We start from the raw sequence: 16,453 nt of genomic DNA on the forward strand, positions 1-16,453 counted from the left end.
CCACAGAGACATTAAACTGACCAACTTCAAACTGCCAAGAGAAGAAACTATAACAACCATGAACTCATTTTTTTTGTTTGTTTCTTTACCAAAAATTGTAATTTTGAAAAATAAAATTTTATGTTTATTTTATTTTTTTACGAAAATGATCGTTACATTTTGGACCAATGCCTCCCTGGGACCACACTGGCCAATCTGAACTGGCAATGAAAACGAATAAATAAATAAATAACTCCACCCTGGAGAGATTTTTTTTGTCAACAATTTTTCCTTTTGCAAAAATTGTAATTTTTACACGGAAAAGAATTGATCTGAACATTTTGGAGACTCAACAGAGCAACATAAAGTGGAATCGAGCTGGAAACAATAATAATTATTGTATAGCACCAGTAGATTGCAAAGTACTTCACAAAAGAGAGACTTTGGCACAGGGAGAAACTGAGGCACAACAGAACTCAGGTTTGCTGCAGCCCTGTGCAGTGCTCTAGCCACTAGGCAAGATTGCTCTGAAGGGAGTCCACTGTAAGACATGAAGCTGAAGGGGTCAGCATGGGGGTTGTGAGTTGGATCTTAGATCTTTATTTTTCTTTTCTTTTCTGTTTAATAATTCTAATATTTCTGGGTTCTGACCTACCAGCTTCTACTACTAGCTTGTCTTTAAAAAAGGGAACAAAATCTAAATTTTAAAATTAAAAATATTCAATATAAATTATATTTTTAATATTATTTCATTCACTTTAAATTATTAATATTTTAAATCATATTATTTTATTTTACTTTAAAAATGTTAACATTTAAGTTTTTCAATTTTTTATTTTCACTTTTATGTTACATTTAAAATTATTTTAAATTTTATTATATTTTTAATTTTAATTTAAAAATTACAATTTTACATCTTATTTGATTTCCATTTTTCATTTTCATTTTCTTTTTAAATCGTTAAAAATGTAAATCTTATTTCAATTTTTCATTTAGATCATTTTCTTTAAATTTTATTAAAATTTTAAATCTGATTTTATTTTAACAATGGTTTTATTTTATTCTATTTTAATTTACTTTACAGTTATTAAAAGGTTAAACTTTCAATCATATTTCATTGTAATGTTTTGCTGTGTCTAGTTTAATTTAGTTTAAATATATTAACATTTAAAATCTTACTTTAATTTTTAGTTTAATTTTACTGTCCTGTACTTATAAAATATTTGATTTTTGATGTAACTATTGTTTTAAAAGGGATTTTCTTTTGTTAGAACCTCAATTCTATCTTAAAGAAGTATTTTTTGGTCTGGGAATCTCCTTAATTATTTAATTAAATGGTTTATGCCCATAAATCCAACTTCACAAAGTTTTTTGTCTGGGAATTCCCTTGCTTCTTGCGTCTCTCCCTGGAATGTACCATGTGTAATGAGCTGGGGGGGGGCTCTCAGCCTTGCCGTGACATGGGTCCTTGCCATGGGATCTACCATGTGCGGTGAGTTGGGTGTGATCTCAGCCCCACCCTGGGGCGTGGGTCTCTTCCAGTCATTCCTGGGGGCTGCCAGGGTCCCCCGATTGCACAATGGGGCTAACTGGGGGCTGGTTTCAGGGTCAGCTTTGTGTTCCCCAGAGCTTGATCCCTCGGTGCATTTCCAGAAGCGGAGCCACAGCTGGACGAGTCACCCCCCACCCCCAACCACACAGCGCCCCTCCCCCTACCACATATCCACTGCCCCCAAAATGAACCATCATTCTCCTGCTTATTACCCCACCCCACCCCTCTGATCAGATCCATGGACCCATCTACCCCGGTATCCTGCCCCCTCTCTGCACCCCGGATCAGACCCACAGGCCCATCTACCATGGTATCCTCTCCCCCGGATCAGACCCACGGGCCCATCTACCCTGGTATCCTGTCCCGCAAATCAGACTCACAGGCCCATCTACCCTGGTATCCTGCCCCCTCTCTGCACCCCGGATCAGACCCACGGGCCCATCTACCCTGGTATCCTGTCCCCCAGATCAGACTCACAGGCCCATCTACCCTGGTATCCTGCCCCCTCTCTGCACACCGGATCAGACCCACGGGCCCATCTACCCTGGTATCCTGCCCCCTCTCTGCACCCTGGATCAGACCCACAGGCCCATCTACCCTGGTATCCTGTCCCCCAGATCAGACTCACAGGCCCATCTACCCTGGTATCCTGTCCCCCAGATCAGACTCACAGGCCCATCTACCCTGGTATCCTGCCCCCTCTCTGCACCCCGGATCAGACCCATGGGCCCATCTACTCTGGTATCTATCCTGCCCACCCCCCCACAAATGGGCACCCCCTGCTCCCTCTGCCCCCCAAAGGAGTTCACAGACAGCCATACAGAGCTAACATCTTTATTGAGTCCGCTGGGTGCGTGCCTGGGACAGCCCCTTAGTATGACAGTGTGGGCCCCCCCAGACACAGGCATTCCCTTCATATGCCCCCCCCAGACACAGCTGTTCCCTCCCCCCCCTATCCCTGGAGGGATAGTGCCTGGTGGGGGGGTAGCTCCTTCCCCCGCCCACTGAATCCCCAGGGGTCATGGCATCACGCAGGGTGGTCAGTAGGGGGGCAGCGGCCCTGATCCCCAGCCTCACTCCATCCCCCCAGGACCCGGCACAATCCAGGGGTCCCTGCCCCCATCTCCCTGTGATCCCAGTGCAGCTGGGGGGGGGCTGACCCCCAGCCTTGCTCCCTCCCCAGTGACCCCATCTCCCAGGGACCCCCAACTTAATTCCATCCCGGACGGCCCCCATCCCCAGGGAGCCCAGTGCAGCTGAGGGGGCCTGACCCTCAGCCTCGCTCCATCCCCCCGGGCCGCCGGTGCTCTCAGGGGCTCCCCACCTCCTGGCTGCCCTCCCCCGCCCACCCGGGCCGGCCCTCGCCCCCGTCGGCCCAGGCGCCCGGCCCGGCGCCCTGGTAGCAGGCCTCGCGGGCGTGTTTGCGCTTGGCGTGGCGCCGGAGAGTGTTGCGCTCGGTGAAGCGCAGACGGCAGAGCGGGCACTGGTAGGGCTTCTCGCCCGTGTGCACCCGCTGGTGCCGCAGCAGCTCGCCCGACTCCCGGAAGCCCTTCTGGCAGACGGCGCAGCGGAAGGGGCGCTCGCCGGTGTGGATGTGCCGGTGCCGCTGGAGGTGGGAGGCCCGCTTGAAGGCCTTGCCGCAGGCCCGGCACAGGTGGGGCTTGTGCTCCGAGTGGCTGATGCGGTGCCGCTCCAGGTCCGAGAGGTACAGGAAGGCCCGGCGGCACACGGGGCAGCAGTGCGCCCGCCGGGGGGCCGGGGCCGGCCCCGCCTCCAAGTCCCGCCGGGACACCGTGTAGGGCACGCCCTGGGCGTCGATCAGCAGCAGGTTGTCCTCCGGTTGGCCCGCAGGGGGCGACGGTGGGATGCCCGCTCCCGGTGCCTCCGGAGGGAGGAGCCAGCCGGGGCCGGCCAGCCGGCTGTGGTAGGGGCCCCGCGGCTTCGGGGGCGGGGCTCGCGGGGGGTCCCCACCCCGGGGCCACCCCGTCAAGGCCGAGTGCAGCTTGGGACCCCACGTCGCCCTCAGGCCTGGCTTGGGAGGCTCCGGCTGGGCGCGCGACACCCCCGGGCCCTCCGGCCGCCTGCCCCGGGCTGGAGCCTCGCCCCACTTGGGCGTGGGCTGGGCGTAGCGGGCGCTCGCTGGCCAGATCCCCGTCACCTCCAGGTCCTGCCAGGCGTGGCTGCCCGGGTGGCCCTCGCCTCCCTCTGCCGTCTTCGAGGGCGGGCTGCCCCCCTGCACGCCGTCCCACTCCCTCCGCTGGGCTGGCTCCATCCGGCGGCTGTGTCGGCACTCCGTTCGCCTACCCGGCCATCGCTGCGGGGCAAGGGGACAGGGTGAGAGCCGGAGACGCCCCAGCGGGTCCCATCTACCCTGGAGCCAGGGCGGCATCGTCCCGTCATCAACTCCCTGCCCCCGATAGACACCATCAGTGATGGGGAATCCACCAGTGGTTAATTGCTCCGACCATTAACAAGGGACGCCTCGTTTCGGGTCGGAATTTGGCTGTTAGCCTCCAGCTGTTGGATGGTGCCAGACCTTCCTCTGCTGGATTGAAGAGCTGGTTAGTGAATATTTGTTCCCCCGGGAGGTACTGATAGCCAGGGATGAAGTCACCCCGAACCTTCTCTCTGTGAAGCTAATTAGATCCAGCTCCTGGAGTCTCTCCCTCTCAGGCGGGTTTTCTCACCCTTTAGCCGTTCTCCTGGCTTTTCTCTGACCCCTCGCTGATTGATCACCATCCTTCCTGACTGGGGGGCACCAGAACTGGACACGGGATCCCAGCAGCGGTCGCCCGCAGGGCCAGATCCCGGGCTAAAATAACCTCTCTGCGTCTACTCGAGATTCCCGTTCCCCATGATCGTATTAGGTCTATCGGCCACAGTACGGCACCAGGAGCTCCTGTTCTGCTCATTATCCACCGTGCCTGCCCCCAATCATTGTCAGAGTTGCTGCTCCCCAGGAGAGGGTCCCCCAGCCACCTGCCTGCCCTCAATCATTGTCAGAGTCGCTGCTCCCCAGGAGAGGGTCCCCCAGCCCACAAACATGGCCAACATCTCTGTTCCTAGCTGGATACCTTGGCATTTTGCCATATTAAACCTAGGGCTGTCAAACGATTAAAAAAATTAATTGCGGTTTTAATCGCACCGTTAAACAATAATAGAATACCAATTGCAATGTATTATAAATATTTGTCCGTGTTTTTCTACTTTTTCAAATATGTTGATTTCAATTATAACAGACTAAAAGTGTACAGTGCTCATTTTATATGATTATATTTGATTACAAATATTTGCACTGTAAAAGAGATAAAAAAATAATATTTTTTCAATTCAGCTCACACAAGTACTATAGTGCAATCTCTTTATCGGGAAAGTGCAACTTACAAATGTAGATTTTTTTTTGTTACATAACTGCACTCATAACCAAAACAATGTAAAATTATTGAGCCTACAAGTCCACTCAGTCCTATTACATGTTCAGTCAATCGCTCAGACAGACAAGTTTCTTTACATTTGCAGGAGATAATGCTGTCTGCTTCTTGTTTACATCGCACCAGAAAGTGAGAACAGGCATTCGCATGGCACTGTTGTAGCTGGCGTCGCAAGATATTTATGTGCCGGATGTGCTAAAGATTCATATGTCCCTTTATGCTTCAACCACCATTCCAGAGGACGTGTCCATGCTGATGACGGGTTCTACTCGAGAACGATCCAAAGCAGAGCGGCCCAACGCATGTTCATTTTCACCATCTGAGTTAGATGCCACCAGCAGAAGATTGATTTTCTTTTTTGGTGGTTCGGGGTTTTGTAGTTTCCACATCGGAGTGTTGCTCTCTTAAGACTTCTAAAAGCATGCTCCACACCCCGGCCTGATCAGATTTTGGACGGCACTTCAGATTCTTAAACCTTGGGTTGAGTGCTGTAGCTAGCTTTAGAAATCTCACATCGGTACCTTCTTTGCATTTTGTCAAATCTGCAATGAAAGTGTCCTTAAAACGGACAGCATGTGCTGGGTCGTCATCCGAGACTGCTATAACATGAAATATAAGGCAGAATGCAGGTAAAACAGAGCAGGGGACATATTTACATTGTTTTGGTTTTAAGTGCAGTGTAACCAAAAAATCTACATTTGTAAATTGCACTTTCTGGTGAGAAGATTGCACTAGAGGACTGTATGAGGCGAACTGAAAAATACTATTTATTTTATCATTTTTACAGTGCAAATATTTGTAATCAAAAATAAAAATAGGAAGCGAGCACTGTGCACTTTGTATTGGTGTTGAAAGCGATATGTTTGAAAATGTAGAAAAACATCCAAAAATATTTATAATAAATTTCAATCGATATTTAAAAGTGCAATTAAAACTGTCATTAATCACGATTAATTTTTTGGGGTTAATCACGTGAGTTAACTGCGATGAATTGCCAGCCCTCATTAAAACACATTGTTTGCTTGCGCCCAGTTTTCCAAGAGACCCAGATTGCTCTGAGTCAGTGACCCGGCCTCTGCGTTATTTCCCGTGTCCCCAGTCTTTGTGTCATCCGAGCGGCGATTTTATGTTTTCTGCCAGGCCATTGGTAAAAACATTAAATCATGTAGAGACAAGAACCGTAGGGACCCCACTAGAAATCACTTAGGGACCCCACTAGAAACACGTGATGATTCCCTGCTAAAAGTTACACTTTGAGCCCTCTCAGTTAGCCAGTTTTGAAGGCCATTTATTCTGGGCCATGTTCATTTGGTATCATTCTAGTTTCTTAATCAAAATGTTGTGTGGTACCAAGTCAAATAACTTGCAGAAGTCTAAGGCTATTAAATTGGCATTATCATCTTTAGCAACCACTAGACACCACTCCCCTTGCAAAGCTGGAGATAGAACCCAGGAGTCCTGACTCCCAGCCCCCCCTGCTGTAACCAGTAGAGCCCACTCCCCTCCCAGAGCAGGGGATAGAACCCAGGAGCCCTGAGTCCCACTCCCAGCAGCTTCCTGCTCCTGTCCCCCAATCCACCTTCCTTCTCATCCCTCCTTTCCCCCTCTGGCCCCCCACCAATTCCCCCTTCTCCCCTCTCCATAACAGTGCCCCCCACACCTGCCCTCCCCAGCTCTCTCCATTCCCTGGACTGCTCCCTCTGGACACCTGTCCCCAGGGCACAGATACGCCCCCTGTCTCTAGCCACTGTCCACTGCCTGAGCCTAGGAAGGTGATCAGGAATGTGCAGCGCCTTGCACCTCCTGACATGCTGCGCTGCCCTGCCAGGGGCCGCACCTCTCCCGTGGCACCAGGGCTGGATGCGGGCAGCTTCTGAGACAGCTCTATCAGGCAGAGGGAGAGCAGCGGGTGTAGGGCATCAGAGCCAGGGCCCTGCCCGCCTGCCAGATGGGGCGGAGATGGAATGGGCATGGAAGTGTCTGTCTGTGTCACCTGTGTGTCCTCTGTCTGTGCGTCCCTGTGTCTGTCTGCCTGTGCATCCCTGTGTCTATGTGTCCCTGTGTCTGTCTGCCTGTCTGTGCGTCCCTGTGTCTGTCTGCCTGTGCATCCCTGTGTCTGTCTGCCTGCCTATGTCTGTCTGTGCATCTGTGTCTGACTCTCTGTGTGTCCCTGTGTCTGTCTGTGCATCCCTGTGTCCACTGTGCATCCCTGTGTCTGTCTGTTTGTGCGTCCCTGTGTCTCTAGGTGCATCCTTGTGTCTATTTTTTTTCTGTGTGTCCTGCGTCCGTCTGTACGTCCCTGTGTCTGTCTGTGCATCCCGGTGTCCGTCTGTACGTGCCTGTATCTGTCAGTGGATCCCTGTGTCTGTCTGTCTGTGTGTGTGTCCTGTGTCCGTCTGTGCATCCTGGTGTCTGTCTGTGTGTGTGTGTCCTGTGTCTGTCTGTGCGTCCTGTCTCTGTCAGTGCATCCCGCTGTCTGTCTTGTGTCTGTTTGTCTGTGTGTCCCTATGTCCATCTGCATGTGTGTCTCTGTGTCCCGGTGTCTCTCCTCCCCCGCCGCCTCCCCGGCCTCACGCACAGCCCAGACCCCCCTCCCCCGCCTGCCCCGGCCCCCTCCCCTGACATTCGCCTCCCCCCGGGCAGGCCGCTGCGGTGGCGGCCGGCGGGGTCGGGGCGGCCGGAGCCCGCCAGCCCGTGCGGCTCCCCGGGCCGGAGCCGGCTGCTGCCCCGGGCGCGGGCGGGCGAGTCGGTACCTGCTTCTCGTTCTCATCCCCGCAGCTGGGCGCACGGGGCGGGCGCGCCGCGCTCTGCGCCCGGCAGGAAACCGCGCTGCCAGGCCCGCTCCCAGCAGCCGGAGCCGGGCCGGGGCACCGGGACCCAGCAGAGCCCCCGGCCGAGAGCAGGAGCCCAGCCCCGGCTCCGGAGTCTGCTGGGTCCCAGTGCCCGGCCGGACCAGGCACCAAGGGTCCCCCCTTGGCACAGAGTCACCGAGATCGGGGCCCCGTCGGGCCGGGCGCTGCCCAGACACAGAGTCACCGAGATCGGGGCCCGTCGGGCCGGGCGCTGCCCAGACACAGAGTCGCCGAGATCGGGGCCCCGTCGGGCCGGGCGCTGCCCAGACACAGAGTCACCGAGATCGGGGCCCGTCGGGCCGGGCGCTGCCCAGACACAGAGTCACCGAGATCGGGGCCCGTCGGGCCGGGCTCTGCCCAGACACAGAGTCACCGAGATCGGGGCCCCGTCGGGCCGGGCGCTGCCCAGACACAGAGTCACCGAGATCGGGGCCCGTCGGGCCGGGCTCTGCCCAGACACAGAGTCACCGAGATCGGGGCCCCGTCGGGCCGGGCGCTGCCCAGACACAGAGTCACCGAGATCGGGGCCCGTCGGGCCGGGCGCTGCCCAGACACAGAGTCACCGAGATCGGGGCCCCGTCGGGCCGGGCGCTGCCCAGACACAGAGTCACCGAGATTGGGGCCCGTCGGGCCGGGCGCTGCCCAGACACAGAGTCACCGAGATCAGGGCCCGTCGGGCCGGGCTCTGCCCAGACACAGAGTCACCGAGATCGGGCCCCGTTGGGCCGGGTGCTGCCCAGACACAGAGTCACCGAGATCGGGGCCCGTCGGGCCGGGCGCTGCCCAGACACAGAGTCACCGAGATCGGGGCCCCGTTGGGCCGGGCGCTGCCCAGACCCAGAGTCACCGAGATCGGGGCCCGTCGGGCCGGGCGCTGCCCAGACACAATCGCCGAGATCGTGGCCCCATTGTGCCGGGCGCTGCCCAGACACAAATTCACCGTTCCTTCTCTCACTCCAGCCTTCAGGGCCTTCCAAATCTCCCTGTATTATCTTGCGATGTTCCCCAGCAGATTCCGTTAGCGCACCCCTAGGGGCGGCTCTAGGCACCAGCAAAACAAGCTGGTGCCTAGGGCGGCAAAATGTAGGGGGCGTCCCCTGCCGCCGGGGAGGGCGGGAGGCTGGGCCGGCGGACCTGCCGCAGTCATGCCTGCGGGAGCTTAACCGGAGCCGCGGGAAGAGGGGACCCGCCGCAGAACCGGGGAAGGGCGGCGCAGCGCACCGCGCTGCTTGGGGCAGCCTGATTTCTAGAGCCGCCCCTGCGCACCCCTAGGAGCCTTTTGGGCCAAAGTCAGGAATGAAGATCTTGAGTAAGATTGGTCCCAAGACCGATCTTTGAGGGACTCCAACCTCCTCTCCGACAATTCACTTTCCAGCATGGCCCGCTGCAGTCACCCCGCCTGCCAGTTCCTCACCCACCTCCCAGTTCCCCATCGTCTCTCTTTTAACTACAATTTCCCCATTTGGCATCATGTCACCTGCTGCCCTGAAGTCCAAGGATGGCCGATCTGCTGCACTTCTCTTAGCTAAAGCATCAGTTACTGTCTCCAAGCAGGACGTCTGGAGACCCTGTCATGATCACCCTTGGGTTTACATCCCCTCTTCCGTTTACCTCCGGGAATTTGATCTCACTTGCCTTCACATTTCCTTCGAAAGCCTCGGCTCCAACTGAGGTCAGACTAGCAGGCCTGTAACTGACCAGGTCACTTTTTCCAGCTTTCTGAAACACAACTATGCCGCTTCTCCGGTCACACGGCGCTGGCCCCAAACAGAGCGACTGGTCACCAACCCTCGCACGCGCCGGTTCTTTCCGTATCGTGGGGCGGAAAGTGCAGGCTTCACCCCAGCACTCTCGCTGGCATGTTGCCCAGTAAGAGGATGGATTCATTATAAAAAGAACTGACCCAGAATCAATTTCTCAGTTGAGACAGATTGCTTAAAAAAACCCACTCCGAAGGCACAGCTGCTGTCTGCCCTCATGCAGATGCCCAGCTTTAAGCTGGTAACCACAGTCACCAAAGTCAATCAGGCTATTCAGGCTTAAAGATCAGCACAAATCTATTGTTGTTGTTATTTATTAGGTGTATTACGGTTGCGCGTAGGAGCCCCAGTTATAGCCCAGGGCCCCGTGCTAGGTGCTGTACATTGTTTATTAGGTGTATTACGGTAGCACTAGGACAATGGCCCACAAGCTGTACACACGGATCAGAGAGCCCCTGCCCCAAAGAGTGGACAATCAGGGCCTAAGAATGGACTCGCACTGCAGATATTAATTGAATGGCAATCTGCTGTTTATTAATTAGTCTAAAAATAACACATGAATTTTGGTCAATTATATAGTGTTAATAACCCTGAAATAATGCTGAGTGCCTGTTGGCTGCAATATTAAGAAATGTGTTGGTGGTTTGGGTGATTGGTTAAAATAAACCCCAAAGCAAGGATTATTATGCTGATTAATGGTTCCTTATGGATGAGTGATTAATATCTAGTGGATAATAAATACTTTTATTGATATATCTTGATTTCAGTAAGGCGTTTGATACGGTACCGCATGAAGAATTACTGGTTAAATTGGAAAAGATGGGGATCGAAATGAAAATCCAGAGGTGGATAAGGAACTGGTTAAAGGGGAGACTGCAGCGGGTCGTATTGAAAGGTGATCTGTCGGGTTGGAGGAGGTTACCAGTGGAGTTCCTCAAGGTTCGGTTTTGGGTCCGATCTTATTCAATCTATTTATCACTGCCCTTGGAACCAAAAGTAGGAGTGGGCTGATAAAGTTTGCGGATGACACGAAGTTGGCAATTCAGAGAAGGATCGGGATATCCTCCAGGGAGATTTGGATGACCTTGTAAACTGGAGTATTAGTAATAGGATGAAATTCAATAGTGAGAAGTGTAAGGTTATGCATTTAGAGATGACTAACAGGAATTTTAGTTATAAGCTGGGGACGCACCAGTTGGAAGTAACGGACGAGGAGAAGGACCTTGGAGTCCTGGTTGATCGCAGGATGACTATGAGTCGGCAATGTGATGTGGCCATTAAAAAAGCTAATGCGGTCTTGGGATGCATTAGGCGAGGTATGTCTAGTAGAGATAAGGACGTGCTAGTCCCGTTATACAAGGCGTTGGTGAGACCTCATTTGGAGTACTGTGTGCAGTTTTGGTCTCCCATGTTTAAGAAGGATGAATTCAAACTGGAACAGGTACAAAGAAGGGCCACTAGAATGATCCGAGGAATGGAAAGCCTGTCGTATGAAAGGAGACTTGAGGAGCTCGGTTTGTTTTCCTTAACCAAAAGAAGGTTGAGAGGAGATATGATTGCTCTCTTTAAATATATCAGAGGGATAAATACCAGGGAGGGAGAGGAATTATTTCAGCTCAGTACTAATGTGGACACGAGAACAAATGGATATAAATTGGCAGTCGGGAAGTTTAGGCTTGAAATTAGACGAAGGTTTCTAACCATCAGGGGAGTGAAATTCTGGAACAGCCTACCGAGGGAAACAGTGGGGGCGAAGGACCTCTCTGGCTTTAAGATTAAGCTTGATAAGTTTATGGAGGGAATGGTTTGATAGGAGAACATGATTTAGTCAATAGGTCAATAACGTGCCACCACTGGTAATTAGTACCGAGGGTCAATGTTGGGATATTGAAAGTCTTTTTCCAGAGGGTCTGGCTGGAGAGTCTTGCCCGCATGCTCGGGGTTCAGCTGATCGCCATATTTGGGGTCGGGAAGGAATTTTCCTCCAGGGTAGTTTGGCAGTGGCCCTGGAGGTTTTTCGCCTTCCTCCGCAGCATGGGGCAGGGGTCGCTTGCTGGAGGATTATCTGCTACTTGAAGTCTTTAAATCAGGATTTGGGGACTTCAACAGCTGAGTCAAGGGAGAGAATTATTTCAGGAGTGGGTGGGTCAGCTTTTGTGGCCTGCATCTTGCGGGAGGTCAGACTAGATGATCATAATGGTCCCTTCTGATCTTAAGTTCTATGATTCTATGATTCTATGATCGGTGGTAATAAAAACTGATATTACCTGATTACTATTAGTAGTTACCAACTGATAAATTTCTTAATGAGTTGTAATAATGAACTATGAAGCTGTGTTATTAATTGGTGATCAGTTATTTAGTAAATAATCAATAACTTCAATCAATGATAATAATGACATTAATCTACGATGACTAATTATTACTGACGAATCAATACCTTTGTTTATAGTTTATAATAATGGTTAATAACAATATATGATTGGCTTTCTATACTAATTAGTTACTTATCAATACTTTCAATCAATTATTAATATTAATTCATTATTTACTGATAAATAATTATGAGTGACTAATCAATGCCTTTGTTTGTCAGGGATATTACTAATTGATATTATCATAATAAGGACTGATGACTGATAAAAGACTAATCATTGCCTTTATTGATCATTTGCCATAATGATCAGTAAAACTCTATTACGGATTGATAGTTAATTTTTAGAGACTAATCAATCAACTTGTTAGTTGTAATAAGGATTGATACGATCAGTTGCAAGAACGATTGAAAAAGTTGTATTAATGGTTAATTATTTGTAACTAATGTGTACCTTCATTGATTGGTTACTATAGGGAAAAATAAAGTTATCTTAATTGTTAATTATTAGTAACTAATCAGTTTGCTATAAGTTATAATAATGGTTAGTAAAGATAGAATTGATGGTAAGTAATTAGCAACTAATCACTACCTTTAGAACATAAGAACATAAGAGCGGCAACACTGGGTCAGACCAAAGGTCCATCTAGCCCAGTGTCCTGTCTTCCGACAGTGGCCAGAGCCAGGTGCCCCAGAGGGAATGAACAGAACAGGGAATCATCAAGTGATCCATCCCCCGTCGCCCATTCCCAGCTTCTGGCAAACAGAGGCAAGTGACACCGTTCCTGCCCATCCTGGCTAATAGCCAGGGCCGCCCAGAGGAGGGGGCAGGTGAGGCAATCGTGGGGCCCCGCGACCCGCTCCGGGTTTTTGGCGGCACTTCGGCAGCGGGCCCTACACTCGCTCTGGGTCTTCGGCGGCGGGTCCTTCAGAGCAGCAGAAGACTCGGAGAGAGTGAAGGACCCGCCGCTGAAGTGCTGCCGAAGCCTTGGAGCGCCGCCCGGTGAGTACAAGCGCCGCAAACGGCGGGGGAGGGGGGAAGCCGTGATCGGCGGCACTTAGGCTGCTCTACCGCTGCCACTTTATTCTTCGGCTGCATTCGGCGGCGGGTCCTTCCCTCCGAGAGGGATCCACCACTGAATTGCCGCCGAAGACCCGGCCCTGCCCCAGGCCCCCTGAATCCTCTGGGCGGCCCTGCTAATAGCCATGGATGGACTTGTCCTCCATGAACTTAACTAGTTCTTTTTTGAACCCTGTTAATATTTTGGCCTTCACAACATCCTCTGGCAGTGAGTTCCACAGGTTGACTATGAAGAAATACTTTATTTTGTTTGTTTTAAATCTGCTGCCTGTTCATTTCACTGGGTGACTCCTCAATTCTTGAGTTATGAGGAGTAAATCACACGTCCTTATTTACTTTCTCCGCACCAGTCATGATTTTATAGACCTCAATTATATCCCCCCTTAGCCGTCTCTTTACCAAGCTGAAAACAGGGCCACCCAGACCTGGGGGGGGCCTGGGGTCTTCGGCGGTGGGTCTCAGGGTGGAAGGACCCCCCACTGCGGGTCTTCGGGGCACTTCGGCAGCGGGTCCCGTAGCGGAAGGACCCCCCCGCTGCCGGATTGCTGCTGAAGACCCAGAGCAGAAGAAGCTCCGAGGGCCCGGGCCCCGCAAGAGTTTTCTGGGGGCTCCGAGGGCCCCAGGGGCCCCGAAAAACTCTCATGGGAGCCCCTGCGGGGCCTGGGGCAAATTGCCCCACTTGCCCCCGCCCCCCCCGGGTGGCCCTGGCTGAAAAGTCCCAGTCTTATGGGACTCTCCTCATACAGAAGCTGTTCATTTTTGTTGCCCTTCTCTGTACCTTTTCCAATTTCAATAAACCTATTTTGAGATGGGGTGTCCCGGCCTGCCCACAGTATTCAAGATGTGGGCGTACCATGGATTTATATAGCGGCAATTGAGGTGTTGTCTCCCTTGGAAGACTCTAGGGTGACTGAAGAAGGGGGGACATGACATCACCCAGACACAGCCAAGCCTGTCATACAACAGTCCTGCCCAGCGGAAAATATGTGGGCCAGGCAGGAACAGAACCCACTTCTCCTGGGTTCCAGGCCAGAGCCCTAGCCCTGCGAGAACTCTGTGCTTTTCTTAACTCCCCACCCCACACCCCTCTGGTGACTGAGTGATGCAGGGGTGCTACAGCACAAGTGGCACGGAACCATGAGGTTCACGACTGGATCACAATGCACGTGCACAAGGGGCAGAGTTAAGGTTGCCCAGGCAGCCTTAATACTGGCATTTCCGAACTTCTGAGCACTCGGCTCTGCACACTGACCAGTCTGGGGATCAATGTGCAAAGGGAAGCCCTGCCCTAAAGGAGTGCTCTAGGCCAGGGCACCCCAAGCCACGGGCACTGTAGCACAGCAGACGCTTGCTTCCCAAGACCCCAGCATTGGCACGTCTCCTTGGGCGCTGGCCCCGATGGGGAAGGTGCAGGGCAGAGAGCTGCTGGACTGGCTGAGGCTGAGACGCATGTGGCCAGTGACCCTTACATCGGCCTGACCCCCACCCCAGCACAGGCTAGGCGGGGAAGAGGTCAATTCTCCCCGCGGCCCCGCCATGTGGAGCTGGCACTCAGCACGTGCCCAGAGAGGGGCAGCAGTTCTGTTCTGGTCGGGCTTGTTTGTTCTCCTTAAATCTTGAGGCGAACACCAGGCTAAAGCAGATGGAAAGGGCACGAGGGGCGAGGGGGTGGCTCCTCCCTGCTGCCCAGCACCCAGCCATAGAGTTCAAAGCCAGAAGGGAGCACCAGAGCATCCCGTCTGACCCCCTGCATAACACAGACCCCCAGCACCCGCACACTGACCCCAACAACCGGCCTGAGAGCAAGAGATGCAGCTCTCAGGAGAGGGCTAATAGCAATGGATTATTTATTGTTCTGATCAGTAGCAATGTATTGGTTATTAATCCTGATTAATATCTATATATTTATCGGTGCTTCATTATTAGCCAGGCATCAATGTAGTGACTCATCAGTACCTTTACTGGTCGGTTATAAAAATGATGAATAGCCCTGTATTATCTATTGATCATTGATGGCCAGCTCAGAGTGTCATTGATTCGTGATAATGCTGATGAGGAGCAATGTGTCATTTGTTAATAGTTATTAACAACAATGTATCATTTATTGGTGGCTCATTATTAGCGGTTCATCAATACCGTTAACGATCAGTTCCTGTACTGGTCGCTCTGGTGGATGGTAAATGACTCCTGACTCTGGTGCTCTCTCTGGGGCAGGGCAATCCCGTCTGCCCCATGGCTTGGCCCCGGGACAGGGCAGGTGAGGCCCCCGGTGCTCTCTGTGGCAAAGCTGGCACCGACCGGACCTGTCGGCAGGGAAGGGGCGGTGGGGCACGGTGCTACAAGAGCCAGTCGTGCGGCCGGGCCTTCTCCGACCCGTCCAACCGGCAGCGGCACAAGAATATCCACACGGGCCGGTGGCCCTTTAGCTGCGGCGTCTGTGGCATCAGCGTCCGGCAGAAATCCCAGCTGTCCCACCGGCGGCAATGCCTGGCTTCCACTGCTCCTTCTGTGGCCGGCGCTTCGAGAACAAGGCGGCGCTGGATTCCCACTGCTCCCAGCCCCTCAAGCTGGGCCCAGCCGGGCAGTGTCTCCACCAGCGCGGCCGACTCAAGAAATGCTTCAGGACCTCCTCCAACCTGTGCAAACATGCCGGGATCCACACAGGCGCCGGGCCCTTCGCCTGCCCCCAGGCCTTCCGCAACGCCAGCGACCTGCTGACGCACCAGTGGCTGCACACGGGCGAGAGGTCCTACCAATGCCTGTGTAACCCACACACCTCCTGGGTGTGGTGTTCTGTCCCATCTAGTGGCACCGAGACCAATTAGAGAGAGATTAACGAGTTTCCTCTACAGCCTTAGCTAACGGCCAGTTGGCTTTTAGCTCATGCAGTAGAGCAGGGCTGGCCAACCTGAGCCTGAGAAGGAGCCAGAATGTACCGATGTACATTGCCAAAGAGCCACAGCAATACATCAGCAGCCCCCATCAGCTCTCCCACTCCCCCCAGCGCCTCCCGCCGATCAGAGCCTCCGCCACCCTCCCTGCATCTCCTGATCAGCTGTTTCTTGGTGTGCAGGAGGCTGGTGGGGGTGGGGGGTAGGGGGAGGGAAGGGCTGGAGTGGGGGCAGGGCCTGTGGCAGAGCCAGGGATTGAGCAGTGAGCACCCCCTGGCCCATTGGAAAGTTGGTGCCTGTAGCTCCAGCCCCAGAGTCGGTGCCTATACAAGGAGCCGCATATTAACTTCTGAAGAGCCGCATGTGGCTCCAGAGCCACAGGTTGGCCACCTCTGCAGTAGAGGCTCATGCACTAAGCTCCCAGGTTCGATCCCACCTGTCGACGACCGGGGTCTGTCGGTGTTAAACCCACTCTGCCAGGAGAGTTTCAAGCACCTGCATGATGCCTGGGTTCACCACCAGCAGCACCGCCT

The 16,453-nt window shown here is 52.9% G+C and overlaps 1 protein-coding gene across 1 annotated transcript; it reads right to left on the bottom strand.

Moving 5' to 3' along the window:
• Nucleotides 1–2,708: 2,708 nt before the first annotated feature.
• LOC123350105 (zinc finger protein 524-like) lies at nt 2,709–7,847 on the bottom strand. Its single transcript, XM_044988491.1, has 2 exons — nt 7,716–7,847; nt 2,709–3,845 (listed from the first exon to the last, which is right to left on the bottom strand). The coding sequence occupies exon 2, from the start codon at nt 3,801–3,803 to the stop codon at nt 2,841–2,843; it is 963 nt and encodes a 320-aa protein (XP_044844426.1). The 5' UTR covers nt 3,804–3,845; nt 7,716–7,847; the 3' UTR covers nt 2,709–2,840.
• Between the last annotated feature and the right edge of the window lie 8,606 nt (nt 7,848–16,453).

Source organism: Mauremys mutica, chromosome 15 (assembly GCF_020497125.1).
Source record: "Mauremys mutica isolate MM-2020 ecotype Southern chromosome 15, ASM2049712v1, whole genome shotgun sequence".
Lineage (NCBI taxonomy): Eukaryota > Metazoa > Chordata > Testudines > Geoemydidae > Mauremys > Mauremys mutica.